This window comes from Maylandia zebra, linkage group LG5, assembly GCF_041146795.1.
Source record: "Maylandia zebra isolate NMK-2024a linkage group LG5, Mzebra_GT3a, whole genome shotgun sequence".
In the NCBI taxonomy this organism is placed as follows: domain Eukaryota; kingdom Metazoa; phylum Chordata; class Actinopteri; order Cichliformes; family Cichlidae; genus Maylandia; species Maylandia zebra.
Window position 1 is genome coordinate 28,717,374 of NC_135171.1, and position 18,753 is coordinate 28,736,126.

General features: G+C 39.3%; 2 protein-coding genes and 1 long non-coding RNA gene across 3 annotated transcripts; 1 reads left to right on the forward strand and 2 right to left on the reverse strand.

The window, feature by feature from the left end:
- Positions 1–286: 286 nt before the first annotated feature.
- hesx1 (HESX homeobox 1) lies at positions 287–2,571 on the reverse strand. The gene is made up of 4 exons (XM_004548883.2): positions 2,425–2,571; positions 1,490–1,599; positions 1,259–1,360; positions 287–472 (listed from the first exon to the last, which is right to left on the reverse strand). Exons 1-4 carry the CDS (start codon positions 2,525–2,527, stop codon positions 287–289), a joined length of 501 nt encoding a protein of 166 aa, XP_004548940.1. The 5' UTR covers positions 2,528–2,571.
- Positions 2,572–8,023: 5,452 nt separating this feature from the next.
- On the reverse strand, positions 8,024–12,821 carry cyc1 (cytochrome c-1). Its single transcript, XM_004548835.5, has 7 exons — positions 12,686–12,821; positions 10,943–11,133; positions 10,566–10,692; positions 10,218–10,375; positions 9,967–10,127; positions 9,004–9,104; positions 8,024–8,703 (listed from the first exon to the last, which is right to left on the reverse strand). Exons 1-7 carry the CDS (start codon positions 12,764–12,766, stop codon positions 8,599–8,601), a joined length of 924 nt encoding a protein of 307 aa, XP_004548892.1. The 5' UTR covers positions 12,767–12,821; the 3' UTR covers positions 8,024–8,598.
- Positions 12,822–16,488: 3,667 nt separating this feature from the next.
- LOC143418761 (uncharacterized) lies at positions 16,489–18,178 on the forward strand. Its single transcript, XR_013098778.1, has 2 exons — positions 16,489–16,832; positions 17,482–18,178. It is a non-coding gene; the product is annotated as an uncharacterized LOC143418761 (long non-coding RNA).
- Positions 18,179–18,753: the final 575 nt, after the last annotated feature.

Sequence of the window (18,753 nt, forward strand, 5' to 3'; positions counted from 1 at the left end):
AACATTTTTACTTCCAAATCTCCAGAATGTCAAACATTATATTTTATCAGTATGTTCAACTTGAGGAATTTATTTTCAGTGCCAAAAAACAATTACCTGTATTTGTACCACTAACTGAGATAAAACAGTGCGAAACAACTCTGACATTAAATTGTCTCCATTTTTTTTCACTGTCATGTTTTTGAACAGAAGAAAGACAAAAGACAGAACCTGGAAGAAACTGATGATGTGTGGAGCAGTAGAACAATAAATCCTGCATAAGAGCAGGAACAGAAAAAGTCCTTAGTCAGCCTTCTTTTTCTGCCTCAACCTGAGAGAGGAGCTCTCTGTCACCTCGCCTGCCCAGCCTGACCTTCAGATGACCAATGACCTCATGTCCGACCCCGAGGTCAGCCACAGCTGTCTGAACCAGCTGCAGTCGGGTTTCTCTGAGCGAACGCCTCAGTTTGGCGCGTCGATTTTGAAACCAGATCTGAGAGAGAGAGAGACTGGGTTATTCTAAGTGGACATTTGATATTTTTTCTTATATATACACACATATATTATATGCACTAAGTCTGTTAAATACTGATACCCTAAACACAAAGCCCCAGCCTTAAAAAAGTAACTACATGACACAGAAACTTATTTTGCAACAGTTAAGATAGTTCTGCTTGGTACTGTTTATTAAAACACTTTTCAACAGTGCAGACATGGTATTTCTCATTTCCATAGTTCTGATAGTCTGGGTAAAGATTCAGTTCAGTTGGTTTAGTTGCCGCTCCTCCCTGAGCCTGGTTCTGCTGGAGGTTTGTTCCTGTTTAAAGGGAGTTTTTCCTTCCCACTGTTGCCAAAGCACTTCCTCATAGGGGATCATATGATTGTTGGGGTTTTTTGTTTTCTTTGTAGTATTGTAGGGTCTTTACCTTACAATATAACACTCGTTGAGGCAACTGTTGTTGTGATTTGGTGCTATATAAATAAAACTGAGCTCAATTGAATCTAATTATTTATCAACTCCAACTCTAACATGGCAGATGGCGCAGGACTATGTGAAACTTAAGCACACACATCCAGATCTGTTTTCTAACATGTAGTGTTTAAACCTCACAGTTGACCTATAAGACCTGCAAACAGTTTGATGGAGGAAATCTAAGGAGTTTCAGGGGAAAAGCACAATCACTGGGTCCTGAAATTAAATATAGTAGGAGCAAGGACAGGGAATGACAAACGTGAAGCGGTAATACATTTGGTTTTTCAATATTCTGTATGAAGCTACCTGTATTCTGTCCTCATCCAAGTTGAGTCTCTCTGCCAGCTGTTCCCTCAGCTGAATACCAGGATAACAATTCACCTGAAACACTGTCTCCAGTATATTCACCTGGGAGGATGCACACAATGATATTAACCCAGGAAAAAACCTGTATTTCCTCCTATAATAGATGGATGTCGTGATTACTGTATCATAATTGAACAGAATTATTGAAGAAGTGGCTGATAAACTGATTACCTGGCTGGTGGTAAAGGCAGTGCGTGGTCTGCGTCCGATATACCAGTTTGATGTCGGCTGGGAGTTTAGCTGCTGCTGTTGTTTTCTGTTCTCGCTCTCCACATTATTTTCTGGTTTAATGGAGAAAAATAAAAGAGCATTTCACATTAATGCGGCAATTATAATCAAACGCAACATTTAGGCAGCATTAAGCCAAATTCTAAAAGTAACACTGGAAGTAAGATTTACTTTTCACACTGATGAATCTTACAAATGCAAAATATGAAATATATAATTTAAGAAAAATTATGTAGATAAATGTAACATAATAAATTATGCTTTACTTTGGCTTGATTTTGAGTTTTGTGTAATGAGCCAGAGAAAGCTTAGTTTAGTGGGTTACTTCCAGTCTGTTGCCACTGCTCAACTGTAAAATAAAAATGAAACCTGGTATGAGGGACAACAAGAAAGGAACAAGCAGGAGAACAAAGAAAGACATGAAAGAGAAGAAAAATGCATGTTCTTCAAAAGCAATGGATTTAAACATAGACTAATAAACTCAGTTTGTTTCCTGTACAGCAATAGGACATAAGGAATCGCCCCCAATCAGGTTTTAAAAAAATACTGAAAGTGTCAGACTGAAATACTCAAAGTTTAGTATCAACTGGAGGATGTTATGTTACAAAAATTACAGACTGAGCAGTTTTATAATGACACAAACATGAATCAATGTTGTGATTCAGTGTAATCTAATTGCAATTTTTTCTACAAAAAAACCAGACAAAAATGAACCTTTAAACCTAAACTTTAATATTACATATGATAACTGGTTTAGTTTAGATTTTTTTGTTTTTAAATGCTTTGGAAATCATGTCGTATTACAGACCAGAGGTTAGCACTTCATCAGTAACAAACAGACTACCCATTACTAACTCTTCAGACCTTTTGTTCCTTACCTGCCCAGGGTCGGTGGAGTTTCAGGCAGTTTCCGGGTCTTTCCAAACCCAGAATCCGATCAATGGAAAATGCCAGCCTGCTTTCAACTGTCACAGACGCCATAATGATTACTCTGACTTATAAACAATCCTGAAAGCCGAGGGCCCCCGGCCTGCAAACAACAATCTTATGTCGTTGTAAAGAAAGAACGAATCCAAAAATCAAGCAGTAGTTGATCGCACTGTGGTCCTTTAGCTCTGTAGTCTAAAATAAACTGAAGAGGCCAGTGCCTGTTTTAGTCTGAGGTGCATGAAGCAGCAGGACAACAAACTGATGACTGCTGGTTTAAATGGGAATGGGAGGTTTACAATGGTCACCAATTAGAACTAAGAAGTCCTTTTTTCCATGTGAATAAGATTCCCCGAGGTTCCACATAGGAGCTAATCTCAGCTAATTGTGTCTGTGTGACCTAAAGACAGCATAAATATTTAACTCCAGTCAAATACAAGACGGCAAAAGTATTTGCAAAATTCACAGGAAACAAAAACAGCTCATCTGACAGCATTTGTGCAAATGTGTAAGTTTCTCTCCCAGATGATAAACTGTATGAGTGTATGTGTGAGATTAGGTTGGGAAGTCTTTTTTTGAAAACTGCCACCATGAAACAAATACAAAGCAACACTGACTCCTTTTCTTCTAAATTAGCAAAGTAGAAAATCAGTTTAGTTTTCACAGTAAAAAAAACCTACATCCTTCTGTTACAAGACTGAGGCAGAAGTTAAACTAATAATAATGATAATGATAATAATGATCCAGTGAGATCCACTAATGCTATTAGCTTAATCTGTTTGTGTTGTGATGCAGATGAAGCTCGTAGTGTCTGAATGCAGTCTGAATCAGCAGGCAGGAAACCCTTTTCAGAAACAGCTTAGCTCCTAATGAAGGCCTAGGGCAGCTTTAAATCAACAGCACACTTGTTTGTTTATCCATGAATGAAAGGTGGGACGGATGTGACTACATGCAGAGAGAAAAGCCACTTAAACTAAACCTCAGTGTGACTGTGGCCGTAGAGTTGAAGCAATATTTCAACATTACTTATCACAAGGCCGGGGACAAAAGAAGAACACCTTCCTTGGCTTTGTCCAAATTTAAAAATAATGAGAAACAGAAATGTAAAAACAGCAGTAACAGCTTCTTGTTTTCTCTGTAAATGGTTTTCAGAAACATTTCCAGCATTGTTTAAAATGGAAAGGTACAAACACTGCCAACTCCCAAATGGCATTTAAGACCCCGTGTGAAATCAGTCTCAGATTTCGTCTGTTTGCACTCTGCGAGATGTGGAGATTCAGCAACACACAGCAGACACAGGGAGCTTTAAAAGAAGGGAATACTAATTATCTGTCTGATTTAAAGCATCAACACTTCCTCAAACACCAGCATGAGGTCGAAGACAGACACACAAGGGCCAAAATAAAACTCTACAACCATCAAACTCTGGAAACAAACACAGCCAACATATAAGCACCACAATTTTTAAACAACAATTTAAGTATGTTATCTTTAAAGCACTAAAAAAAAAAAGAACGTAATCAACATAATAAGGAAAATAAGGACACACATAGCTTGTGATTCAGGAGGATGACAGGGTATGTGGCTATGTGTGTCGTAAATCTGTCACTTTCAAAGGTATGAATACAGTATACATGCTAAAATCCTAACATTGTGTGTGAGGACACATAGATAACATACCAACAATTTGAGGACATGACTGACACAGTGTGTACTCTAAGTTTTTTTTGTGCATCTGTAAATGCTATTGTTGCTGTGCTGTGTTTAAAATTTAACATAATAAGTGTTTGTCAGTCATTTCTGTTACAAATTACATATTTTTCAACTAAATTTGACCAATAAAAACTGATTTTGGTGCCTTTAAAACACCATGATGTCACACCCAAATGCTACACATAATTCTGTTTTGCATTAAAATATCTTTACACTCTACACAGGCCAGCCTTTCTCACTTTATCTCCGCTAGTTCCTTCTGCAGAGCAGCATATCAAAAATCCCTTGCACATTCCAACATGTTCACTAGAAAATGAGGGAGTGACAAATAGTTCATGCCGAGCAGGAAGAAGGGTGAGTTACAATAAGTGAAAAGATTCCTCTCTTAAATAAAGACTGGAATTCATTTAAATTGGCTTTGGAATTTTACTCCTGTTTGCTGAAACAAATGACTGAGACAACCTTAAAATACAATGAAAATAATGAAAATAAAAAAATACATAGCAGTAAACTGGTTACCTTATCTTGTCTTATCTTATCGTTAATAACAGGGTGGAAGTCTATTTTTGTCATGTGTGGAAGAGAAAGCATATTTTGTTAATATTAATTCTTTATTTTAGCTCTGAATATATGACAGTTCCTAACCCTGTGATGCTAAATGTGTTGTATTATTATTCATTCACTCTGCATCATCAATGTGAAAAACTACTGTTTACAATCACACACATGCAGTTTTTTTCCAGTGAGGAATACATTATACAGAAATGCCAGATATAGCAAAAATTATATTTAATATTGGTATTTAGTTTATTTAAAAAATAACAGAAGGCTTAATAAAAAGTTTGGTTCTCAAATAATTTGAACTGAATTTTGTGGCAATTTTTTCATGGTTCAGCCTTTACAGAGTTAAAGCTTCGCCCCTTATGTAACACACTTGAGATATTCCAGTAACAGTTTGTCGTTTTTCCGCATCTTGCTTTCCACCCCTATCCCCTCCCGCCCAGCACACACACTCAAGTGACTCGAAACTTTATTTAGCTCAGGCAGATCACATCAGCAGCATCTACTGTGAGAGAGCAGGAGGAGGTTCCATAATTCTGGCACTTCAACCTGCTACAACACCGTATGCTGAAGTTTGCTGTAAGTTTTACTGAAGGCATGATCCAAAGGTAAAGTAAATATCAGTGAGGATAAAGTTGTGACTGACTACATTCCTTCTATGCTTTCAGATTCACCCAGAGAGAAATGTCTTTCAGATCAAATGATGATCTGTCCTGTCCTGTCTGCCGTGATATATTTAGAGATCCTGTTGTCCTCTCATGCAGCCACAGCTTCTGCAAAGCTTGCCTGAGGAACTGGTGGACAGAGAAACGAATACAGGAGTGTCCAGTTTGTAAAAGAACATCATCGAGGAGTGACCCAACTTGCAACTTAGTATTGAAAAAACTGTGTGATTCAGTGTTACAGAGGAGACAGAGGAGAACTTCTGCAGTGTCTGAGACCCTCTGCAGTCTCCACGGTGAGAATCTCAAACTCTTCTGTGTGGACCATCAGCGGCCAGTATGTGTCGTCTGTCTGCATTCAGATGAGCACACCAGACACAAATTCAAACCAATTAATGAAGTGGCATCAGTTAACAGAGCTCACCTCCAGAAATCCCTGAAACCCTTAAAAGAGAAACTGAAGCTTTTTTAACAAGTTAAAGAAAACTATGAGAAAACGGCAGAGCATATCAAGGTCCAGGCCCAAACCACAGGGAGGCAGATCAAGGAGCAGTTTCAGAGGCTGTGCCAGTTTCTACAAAAAGAAGATGAAAACAGAACAGAAGAGTCAGGAGATTACAGATAAGATTAAGGCTCTGAGCAGAGAGATAGACAGTCTTTCAGACGCAATCAGTGAAGAGAAGGAGCTGAGAGCTGGAGACGTCTCATTCCTGCAGAACTACAAGATCGCAACAATAAGAGCTCAACGGCGCCCCCTGCTGGATGACCCACAGCTGGTTCCAGGAGCTCTGATAGATGTGGCCAAACACCTGGGCAACCTGGCCTTCAACATCTGTAACATGAAGAAACTGTTTTCCTACTCACCTGGGATTCTGGATCCCAACACAACAAATCCAGAACTCGTTCTGTCAGAACATCTGACCAGTGTGAGACGTGAAAGTGAACAGAAGCTCCCTGACAACCCCGAGAGGTTTGATTACTGTCGCATTGTTCTGGCCTCTGAGGGCTTTAACTCAGGGACTCACAGCTGGGACGTTGAGGTTGGAGAAAGCGAGGACTGGTTTGTGGGTGTTGCTGCAGAGTCCATTCAGAGAAGGGAAAGCGCCCGTCCTGTTTATGGAGAATAGGATGCTTTAATGGTAATTACATAGCACGGTGCTTATCGGATCCCTCGTTGGCTCTTACACTGAAAACAAAGCCCAGAAAGGTCAGAGTTCACCTGGACTGGTACAGGGGAATACTGTCGTTCTTTGACCTAGATACGAACACACACACTTTCACAGAGAAGCTGTTTCCATATTTTTACACTGTAAATGTGTATCCACTGAAGATAATACCCAGGAAAATAGCGCTAAAGCCCTGGTCAGACAGTATTAGTGTAGGAGTCTAAATCCATTTTTTAAAAAGTAATTAAAGGATTTCTGTTAGTGTCATATTCAATGTTGTTACGTTTGATGTGATCAATATAAAGGGTTAGCATTTTTAAATTGGTCAGATTTCATAACTCATTAGTTTAAGAAATATTTAAGATTCATATGCAAATTATATATTTTTTGGCACTTAAAGGTGGGATAATTATTTAGTATAATTAATTTATGCATTCTATGTGTGCTTATTATTGGATGCTATTTCTATATAAGGTTTAATTTGGACATGCACTGAGAAAGGGGAAAAAAGGCACTTATTGCATTTTTAAGAATTTTGTAAGGGTTTAATATGAAACGTATCACCGCCATGACGTTTGGAAATATCTTGGTATGAAGTAAAGGGCCTCAGTGAAGTTTATCAGAGTCTCCTGGATCTGTTTGTCTGGAAGTGTGGATTCCATTGAGGGAGGAACTTGGGAGTATCGCGCTAAGGATTCATTCATTAGGATTTACAATTAGTGTTGACTGAAAACCTTTTGTAGCCATTCCAGCTGTCATTCAAATACATTAAATTACAGGTTCTACACCAGCATCACCACGTAGCTGTGGGAAACATGTACCTGAATGTATGGATTTAATCATAGTATAATGTGCCAAATTGAATGTAAGTGCAAATGATGCCATTCAAAGTATTGGAAGACGTATTTAAATATCTGAAAATTTCACTTAAAAATAAATTAATCAAGTGCAATAGAATATATTTATTTAAAAAATATATTGTAATTTTTCCTTTTAAGTTCCTTTCTAATCATGTCTTATTTCTACATACTTTGCACATTATTTGAAAAATCTATTTTCCTTTAACATGGCTAATGTGTCTGAAAACAAAACTTCAGGAGATGTGTTGAAGTGCTTGGAAAAAAAAGTCTTAAATGTTACTTGACATCAATACAATATTGTTTGTTTCAAAATTTATTTCAAACAAAGAAATCTGAAGATTTGCAGCAGTGTCATCTATATAGAAAGAAAATGTAAACGGTTTATGTGACTGATTTTATTTTTCTGTAGTTTAATGAAATACAGAGTTGAATCAGACCAAAGAAGCCATGACGTTTCTCTCTGGAGGTCAGAAGTCGGGAGATTGTTTAATGAATATGTGACAAAGTTTAGAAGCAGAACGTCACAGGCAGCATCTAAATGTGTGAATTTCGCTGCTGTCTGAAATAAAACACATGCCCACAGAAAGGTTCCTTTAAGATAATTTATTTTGTACAATAAAACTGAAGTCTAGAGCATGCTTTGTGGAGAAGACTGTGGAAGAATGACTTCTCACACACCCTGGATGTTTCACTTCTCACCACTTGCATTGCTATTGAGTATCTTACAAAGATGGACAGTCAATCAACTTAGCAGTCAATTGTGACAAAGAGACTGATACGAGATGTCAAAACAGGAACTGCTACCAGTAGTTAACTCGTTGCCGATCAAACAAACTTTGCAGCAGGTGCGTTCAAGAACACCACAAATCTGAAACAAACATGAACCACAATATGCAGGATACTTAACAAAAAACAAAAAATTTCATAATATTTGTTCTACCATGCCACCAGCTTAGTAAAAAAAAAAAAAAAAAAAAAAAATCTGTAAGAATAAACATAGTACATCCACTCCAAGTTCTGTTCCACCTCTCAGAAAGGCATGTTTGTGTTTGTCAGTAATTATGTGGCTAAGATCATCACACGGTGAGCATTGTGGGGTCATTGAACGCAGCCCTCTCCGTTTTCGGCCCAGGTTGGGGTGTGTGGGAGGCGTTTTGTTCCATTTACTTAGGAGGCCTGTAGGCGATCTTCCTGCTCTTCAGCACAGACCACCTGTGTCTCTTCATGTAGTAGAGCAGAGGCACAATGATAGCTGAGCCCATCAGCAGCTGATAGGAGAAAGAGAACACAAACATTAACCAATGCCAAGATCCATGCTTAGACATGTTTTCTGTTTTAAATATTCTTGAGACGACAGGAAGGTCACATAAGAAGTTGTACAGTTTAGTGCATGACATAAAAACTTATTTTATACCCACAACATGTGTCCTGTAAAATATCTTACAGAGTTGCATGTGTTGATTTAATTAAACATATCTAAATTTGGAGTATCACTCAATTAAGAATGGGTGTCATTTTAAGTGCTGGCAAAGACAAAAAATAGGCACTCCAGTTGGTGAGAGGTGTACCTTCAGTCCCATGCGTTTGCGTTGGTCATGCTCGGGCTCAGCAGCCCACCTTAAGAAAGTACACACATCCTTAGCAACCTGACTCATGGTGGCAGGGGTTCCTATAAGAAACCAAGAGAACAGAAACCATCAGCAACACTTTTTTCATTTGTTCCTTCCAACCCCCCCCTCCAAACTGTCATGCTTCATTTATCAATGTAATAACAAATTACTTTGCAATAAAGTTATTGAAGTCATTTATGTGCAGCAAACGAGTTAATTTAACCAATTTAGCGCACTGGAAACACTTAAAATATGCTACTCAACACAGCAAATGGATTCACTCAGGCCTCACTCTGAGTGCCACAAGTCACAAAGAGGCGTCTTTCTGTCACAGCCTCTCAGAGTGGTGAACAGATTTTGATCTATAAACGCCAGTGTTTAAAAAAGTAAACCTGCGGAACGACTGGGCAATATTTTCTGCCAGAAAAGGATACATTGAGCAAAGAGCTGCAAGTGTTTTTGAAATCCATGAATTTCAGAAGACTTCAGACAAAAAAAAAGCCAATTAAATGCTTGTTACTGTCTATTTGGTGAATTCCCACATTCATTTCCATCCACCATTATATTTTATGACGATTTTATTTTTTAAATTCGCCTTAGACAATATGATCACTACTGAGCAATCCACCCTGCACTCTTAGTTTCAAACTTGAGTCACAGCTAACCAGACAGCATGGCCCTTGCAGTCTCCTATGCCCCTACCTGGAAGCTCATTAGGTGCCTGCAGTGAAACCCAAAAACACAAGTGTATGTATATTAAAAGGTAACAGGAAAGGCATGTTTTGCATGTCTTCGTTTTTTGGTTCACTCCAACAAACTGAAACTCTTTCTAAAGAGGGGGAAAAAAACAAAACAGAAAATAGTGCTCCCATTTCTGTAGCTGGAGAGAAGATTATCCAAACATGCACCTGCACTTCTTACCATCATCATACTCCAGAATTTCATTGTAGATCGGTGGGGCCATGCCAATAGCCTGTCCAGGGAAGTAGGGGTTGTAGTAAAGTCCCTCTCTCACTATCACTCCTGCAGGAGGGTCGCAGTAACCCGTCAGCAGGCTGAACACGTAGTCTTCCCCTCCGTGTCTGCAGGGAGCAGAAGGGTGAAATGAGTTAATGCTAAGGATACTGCAGATTTTGCACCTTTCAGAGTAAACACAGGTTTTCAGGACTTACCTGGCGTTCACAATGTAGCTAAGGTCTGGAGGCAGGGCGCCATTGTTGGCGGCCCTGGCTGCCTCGGGGTTGGGGTAGGGCTTTGGGAAATAGTCTGACAGCTTTCCTGGCCGGGTGAACATCTCGCCACTCTCATCAGGACCATCAACTACCTCTACCTAAACACAAATCATGAGAAGAGATGGGTCACCACCTACGGGCAGAACTTACTTCTACAGATAAAAACAATGAGACAATTTATAAAAAAAAAAGATTCGGTCTGACTAAAATACCATTATGTGATTAAATTAGAATATTGGCAGAATCAAGACTATTCACAGGATCACATCTCCCCACATATAGACTCACCTCTTCAGCGATGGTCTTCACCTCGTCCTCTGTGTGCGACACTCCCACGAGGTTTCTGAAAGCCAGGTATTCCATACTGTGGCAAGCTGAGCACACCTGCTTATACACCTGGTAACCACGGCGAATACTGTGGGAGGCAGAGACAAAGATATGAAACATAACGAGTTATTTTAAAAGAGCTGTCTGAAACTGCCAAAACAGACTTTCAATGAAAAATTCAGTCTGTATAAAGAAAACAAACGTGAATAAAGTGAAATTCTCTGCAAACTCAAGTCTTCAAAGCCAGCTAATTTTTAGTGGCAGTTTTACATTCAGTGCCTTTCATCACTCAAAGGATGTTTACAAGCACTTGAACAGTCTGTATACATTCAACTCACCTAGCATGGTCCAGAGAGGACAGAGGTCCAGCGTGACTCCAGGGGTACTGAGGGGGATGAAGCTCCAACTCGGATGCTTTAACCGACTGGTGCAATATCAGTGCAAGCCCGGCTCCACCGGCTGTGACCACACCCAGCGTTGTCAGGGCAACCTTCTTCCCCCTTGGCAGGCTGGCGAAGGACATGCTGGCCTGTGAATGGAAATAAGCACAAAAAGTTACTTTAACAAACTCATCCAATAAGGGTAATCTACAGCCGACTATCCATTAGATTAAGTTACTTTAAATTATATTAGAGCTGAAATGTACTTTGCTTGGGCATGGCGCCCAAGTCTACGGGGCTACTGGATATCCAAGCACATTTGACAATTTATTTTTTGGTCTGAGTACATAATTATTTTTCAAGTTTACAGTTTCCCAGTGAGGCTAAGGTCTTCCTGCTTTGTGTTGACCTTTTGGCTGGTATCCTTCAACATCACACAGCTCTCTCTGTGGACTACAAGAATAATTCTTGTTCTACTCTGAAGAATTGCTATGAGCTGAAGGCCAAGGCTGAGTAAAACCTGCTGCAGGTAAAGAAGTTTGTGTGCAAGGTTTAGTTAATTGAGTGGCCCTTTTTTTATAATCCAGTCTGGTTGTCCTTATGAAACTGCCCTTCACAGCTGATTTTGTAACCAGGTGTTAATGGCAGCATTCGATAACAGCATCCTCACATCAGCAAAACAAACATAACACACCAACCTCCACCTCTGACATAAAATAATGCATGGCAACATTAATTTAGGGTACTTTATTTTAGTTAAGGAAGAAAATCAATATAGTAGTTAATAGCCTAATGATTGGCATGCATGTCATTTACTAACAGTAATGCTCCAATTTAGCCATTTCTCGCTATGCCCTTCTCCATCTCTACTGGGATACTCCCTCTGATTAAGCATTAGTAAATAAGCAAATAGAGTTTGGGAATCATATCTTCGCAGTCTGAAGATTATATCCCCAATAATCAAAACAAAATGATCTCAAAGAAACTAAAGCTGAAAAACGTCTCCTTGTCCCTGAACTAGGTCACAAGCTCAGTTGGGGCCAAATGACAATTATGTTCAGCTTCTTAGGTATTTTCGGTTATATCCATCGTCTGAAACGCGCATCAGTGAATTGTAGACAGGGCACAGATATTTAGTTTGGCGATTGAAATTGAGGACGGTTTTTGTTCACCGGAAGTCCTTTCAGTCCTTGAGATGCTAACTCTTTAGCAAGCTGTTTAGCTCAGCGACTTCAGCGGGTGTCGTTACTGACAGAAGTCAACAATCGCGACCCACGCCAGCTGAGTTTAAATATGCACAAATACAGTGGCCAAACAATTCACATTAATCTTCATGCATCGCTGGCCAACGTATATTTTAACCACGTTGCACGTTTGCCGGGTGCTGGACACGACATCATGGTTTAGCTCACCGGCTAGCTTCCTAAACACATTGAGGAGAACCTGCTTTAAACTGTCTTTGGCATTTCATTTTGGAGATACTGATGCCGTATCACTATCAAGAGGTTATGAGTGATAAAACGTTTAAGAAATTAAAGCTACAGTTGTTGGTCAAATCCTAAAAAGTGTGGGAACACGAGTGACCTTGTCTCACCCCGCTGTCCGCACCAAGCTAACCTTAGCCAAGACACCTCACAGCACCGGTTTTCTATTAAATCGTGTCCTAAACACGTTCATGTGTGATAAATACTACTACACTACCTTGGAGGCCCTGAGAGTTTTCGGGGTGCTGAGGAGAGCCCTCCCCTTCCCCGATAGCACCACCGCTCGTAGCGCCGCCATCTTCTTTGCGGTTCTCGCTCTGCTCTGGAAGGAGTTGAGGCAGATAAACAGCTTGTTCCGGTCTGAAACTTCAAAATAAAGACGGCCAGTGTGAAGCGTTTTGGCCTCAGTTGTCAAAATAAAATCGCTGAGACCATGCCCTCCATATCTACAATGTATGAAAAAACAAGGGAATTACTGAATACTGAGTACGTTCAAATTACTCTAGATTTATTTTGAGTTTTGCATAATTTGTATGCAGTTGGTTTATTTAAGTAACAAATTTCTGACATTTTCAACAGCTAGTTTGCCATAAACTGTGGCATACAATATTTCAGAAGTCAGTAAACGCAAGACAGAATACATGTGTGTAAATAAGCGAGAGAGAGATGTAATAATGAAGCTGCAAGGAACAGAGGTAGAAGATTTTAAATACCCAGACAACCACTCACACCTACAGACAGTTTAGAATCAGCAGTTAAACTAATATGCATGTCACTGCACTGTGGGATGAAGCCAGACTGCCTGAAGAGAAAACCCACCCAGACACATAGAACATCCCATCTGGACAGCAAATTCAAACCTAGGACCTTTTTCCAGTGAAGTAATGGTGCTAACCACTACACCATCCTAGTACTATATAATACATTATATAATATAAATGTACATATTTTCACAAATTAAGATATAAGAAAGAAGTAATACAACTTTATGCTTATTTATTTATTTTAAAATAAATACCTCTGCAAGTGGAGAATATGGGCCTATTGCGTATTTATTTTCTTCATACTGTCTCTTATTATGAAGGTAGATACAAAAGTACACCGGATCTATAAGATGCTAGCTAACTTGACATAAATCTTACACAACTAATTTACACAACATTTTTTTTTGGGAGGGGGGGGGGTGTTAAGTAACGTTTATTTGTAACATTCTGTCATTAATAACATAAAACTAGTATTTACAGATTTTACCCTTACAGCTTCTTTCTGACCAGATTTCTAGCAATGAATGAAATGTAAAGTTGTTGTTTTTTGAAGAAAATGTGAAAATAGCCCCACCTAGTGGCCGCTCCAGGACTTTTCAGACATCCATCCATCCATCCGCTTCCGCTTATCCTTTTCAGGGTCGCGGGGGGCGCTGGAGCCTATCCCAGCTGTCAAAGGGCGAAAGGCGGGGTACAACCTGGACAGGTCGCCAGTCTGTCGCAGGGCGACTTTTCAGACATTTTTACCTAAATTGCAAAGGCTGATGTCACACTTCTATCTGCTGCTATTTTAAACTTTTTTTCCCCTGTAGGCTGACCTATGGCACTGTGAACGACTGAAAGCATGGTGAAATTTAAGGCTTTTACTTTTTAAATCAAATAAATCAATAAATCAATAAAGTAATAAGTTATTAATTAAACTAAGATCTTTCAAAGCTACAGTCCTTTTATAACAAGAGCTTTCTTTGTACCCCCTAAACTGTTCCTACATGAAGTCATATTCATGATGAAAAGATTTGTTTTCTTTCTTTCTTTCTTTCTTTCTTTCTTTCTTTCTTTCTTTCTTTTTCATGTACTCTATTTATCAAAGTGGCAACAGTGAAGCTTCATTTTAACCATAGGGTCTCCATCCTTTGCCATCCATCCATCCATCCATCCATCCATTTTCATCCGCTTTGTCCGGGGCCGGGTCGCGGGGGCAGCAGCCTAAGCAAAGAGGCCCATCTAATCTAGTCCATCCTTTGCCCTTTATGCATATTTTTAAGGGATTAAAAAAAAACAACAACAATATGAACAGAAGGAATGATTACAGAGAGCAAATTTTCTCACATTGTAGGTGTGGTACCTGCAAATTCCAGAAGGTGGAAGCAGAGTTACAAAAAATAGAATTCACTTAATAAGTTCATAGTAAAAACAAATAAATAAATATGAGCAAAAAATACAATTAAAGATAAAAAACAGTAGATTTCAATACAGATATAATAGATTTATGGGACTTGTTTTTAATTGTGAACACAGAAACAGGAAAATTCTCTGCAAGCATGAAGCTATAAAAACCCAAATATAAACAAAACCATTCAATAAAACCAGAAATATACTATGACCCCTAACATATTTTGAAACAAGTATAAACCGGGGAAAAATACAATTTTTTTTATTGTGTGTAATAGTAGGTGTTATTTCAACATGAATGAATCTTGTGTCTCCAGTATAGACATGAGACATTTTTCAGAAACACAGATGAAGAAAGCAGAGCTTATCTAAATAATAAAACAACAAACATCCAGCTTGAAATATTAAGATACATAAAACATCTAACTTGTTTAAATGAAGTGAAGTTCATTGTAAGCTTAACTGCAGATGGATGTTTGCTGTTTAACAGCAGGCAGGTAATAAAGTATTAATCAGCCCCAGAAGTCACTGTCTTTGCTGGTGATTGTTGCTTGAAAGAAAAACTATTCCAGTTCAATTCGGTATTTTTTTTAGTTTACTTCTGTTGCACAGGTACCATTTTGCATTTTTGGGGGAGACTGGCCTGCAAGGCTGTATTTCTCATACCGTGAAAGGTCACCAGAGATTCTTTTTCCTGTTTCAATTAATATTTGTTTTTTGGTTATTTTTTTTCAGTAACATCTGTGCAGTTTTTATCTGGCAGAAACTTGAATGTAAATCTTGCTTCTTCTTCCGGTTGCGCCCTTTAAGGATCGTCACAGCAGTTCATCTGGGTCCACCTCACCCTATCCCTAGCACCCTCTTCTGTCCCACCAACCCTCTGCATGTCCTCCTTCACTACATCCACAAACCAAAATATATATATTTTGCCTTTTAACTGGCTTTTTTTTTTTTTTTTGATAGGTACAGCAAAGGTCGAAAGGAAAGTGGAGGGAAAGAGAGAAGGGAAGACATGCAGCAAAGGGGCACGGCTCGGACTTGACCCCGGGTCACCCGCTTTCAGCCATGCGGCATATGGTCACCTGCTCATCTGATTGAGCTAAACCGGCGCCCGGCAACTCGATATTTAACATCCTTTGTCGAATACATGCACTATTCCTTCTCTGCACATGTGCGAACCATCTCAACCCCATCTCTCTAATCTAGTCAACAAACCTTCTCCACCTGAGCTGTTCCTCTGATGTAATCATTTCTGAATTTGCTCATTCTGATCACAGTGAAAATCTCTGCATCTTCAGCTCTGCCACCTCCAGCTCCACGTCCTGTCATTATTGCAGGTCTCACTACCATCTTGTAATTCTTCCCTTTCACTCTTGCTGCTGTCCTTTAATCATGGCTCCTTTATTGTGGCTCAAGAGTTGGGAGTTTGCCTTGTAATAGGAAGGTTGCTGGTTTGAGCCCTGGCTTGGACAGTCCCGGTCGTTGTGTCCTTGGGCAAGACACTTCACCCATTGCCTACTGGTGGTGGTCAGAGTGCCCGGTGGCGCCAGTGTCTGGCAGTCAATGCGCCCCAGGGTGGCTGTGGCTACAATGTAGCTTGCCATCACCAGTGTGTGAATGGGTGGATGACTGGTTTTGTAAAGCGCTTTGGGGTCCTTAGGGTACGGTGGCCCCTAGAGACAAAGCACGTACAAACTCCAAAACACTTGCAAACTCCAAAACACATGCAAACTAAAAAACACTTGCAAACTAAAAAACACATGCAAACTCCAAAACACGTACAAACTCCAAAACGCTTGCAAACTAAAAAACACTTGCAAACTCAAAAACACTTGCAAACTCAAAAACACATGCAAATTCAAAAACACAACGGAAGTGCTCCAGGACGCTAGGGGCAGTGTTGAGCTTTTGTTACCTAGTAACTACACAAGCCAGGAAGTACCAATGACCGGATTTGGGGTTTGCAGCCTTAAAGGCCGCATTTTAAGGCCGATTACCTCACAGCGACAAGAGAAGGCTTTCCGAATTCAAAGGCTGCCCGAAATGCGGCCCTGAAATGCGTCCTTAATTTCCCTGAATTTTAAGGATGGGTCTGTGTAGCCTTCATGGCCCAACATATCCCAGACTTCATAGTGCGGTGGTGGTGTGGATAATTTTGCCGGAAAAAAAACGGTGGAAGCGGAGCGGAGGAAGAGTAAACTTTCAGAAGTAAGTACTGAATATTATGTCACTCATTTATGCGCAAATATTTTTTTTAATGAAGAACATGAAACCATTATTGTTGGCCACATGTCGGGAAAGTTGACATTAGCGATGTTTGTACTTTCAGAATTAACTTGGTTTTAAAGCCTTTACTTTAATAAATATATATATAGTCGACCTTAATCTTACAGAGATGATTTTGTGGATAATTAAAGTCAGTCATATATCCACAAACACAACAAGCTGAAAGTCAGTGATGCTGCTCAGTTCGCAGTCATGAATATCACGGCACAAGCAGGATTCACTGCACTGTAATGTTAGCTATGTTATATTGCTGCCTCTGTTCGGTGGTGTCGAGCCAAATGGACTTTAACGTGTGTTTGAACGAGCTGACGGTTCACTCGTTAAGCTGAAAGAAAGATGCTTTAATCACAGCAGTCACACATGTGTCCACTGTACCATCTGGGAACTCTTCTTGTTTTGTAATAACACAAACTAAATCCTCCTTCTTTTGTGCTGTTTTGTAGCAGTGTATACACCTGAGACTTTAACCTGTCTGTCTGTCCTGCGCTCTCTCTCTTTTTCTTTCTCTCTGATTGTGGAATAAAAGTATGAACATGTGTTTATAAGTTACACTTGTGTTTGAATCCTGCAGCTTATCACACATTTGATTTCCATGTGTGACAACTGCAAGTGTCCAGAGTGAGGACAGACTGAGGGACCCACTGCTGCACATCATCTGTGAGGCTTTGCATCCCTGATGATCCACCGAACTCAACAGTGTGTGAGGAAGAGGAGGAGGAGGAAGAGCCAGCAGCAGCTGACAGATGGAGAGAATAGACAGACTGTTCCCTGTTTGTGAAGGACTGCTAGAAAAGTTTAACATAACTAACTGTCTGAATCAGTCTTATTAGGTAATGTTCAAATAATTTTATCCTCCCAGTGTTTTCAGTGTGGGAGAAAGTACTCAGGGCCTTCAAGTTACACACTATGAAAGGCAGCAACAAGTTTAATGTTCAGAAACCTAAAGTATGTATCTGCAGCAGAATGGAGCTAAAAATAAATGTTTGTTCCAGTTCTATGAAGCTTTGAGTATTTTGGATTAGTAGCACTGCTGTGTTTGTTGCATCATATTGCTGTAATTGTTTATATGCTTTATATATTCTGAGGTAAGTTGATCTATAGTGTTACATCATATTCTATAAGGATGTTATGTGTTTGTATACTTTCTGCCCAGTTTGACCCATTTAGCAGAAGTCAGCCTGTTTAAGGCTCTGATATCTATTCTGTATGACTTAAAGCAGTTATGACATGGTCTGATTTTCTCACCCAATAAAGGAATATTTCATATATCAGTCTACTCTTCATTTTATCAGAAACGGTTATCACAGCTTGTACATTTTCTTTTTATAAATATATGTAAGCAATGAGCCAAATTTAGTAATGGCAACATACTGAAGTAACAACATTTGTCTCTGATATATGATACACCTATATATACACTGTCAAAGATACTTGTCTTTGAGTGAAGATTTAAGGTGATAAGACATAACTGCAACTTGAATCTGTACTGGTCAGTATTTGACACAGAGTTCATGTTCACTGCTGTAATAGCTAATAATTAATATAATAACTATAATATTGGCCATATTATATTTACATTACCAAAGTGATATGACTTTAGTCTCATGAACAACATTAGCTAATTCTTATTTACTAACTAATCTTGAAATAACTGTTCAGTACAGAAATGAAGCCCAAAAATCATGTTTTACTGTCCTGTGGTCTCAGCCTCAGATACTTATCAAATCACACAAAGCTCTTGTAGAAACAAACAAATGAACAAAATATGTTCTCCCTCATTTCTGTCAAACCAAGTTGTATGACACGTTTCCAGCGGTTAGTATCATGGTTGCTAGGCAACCTG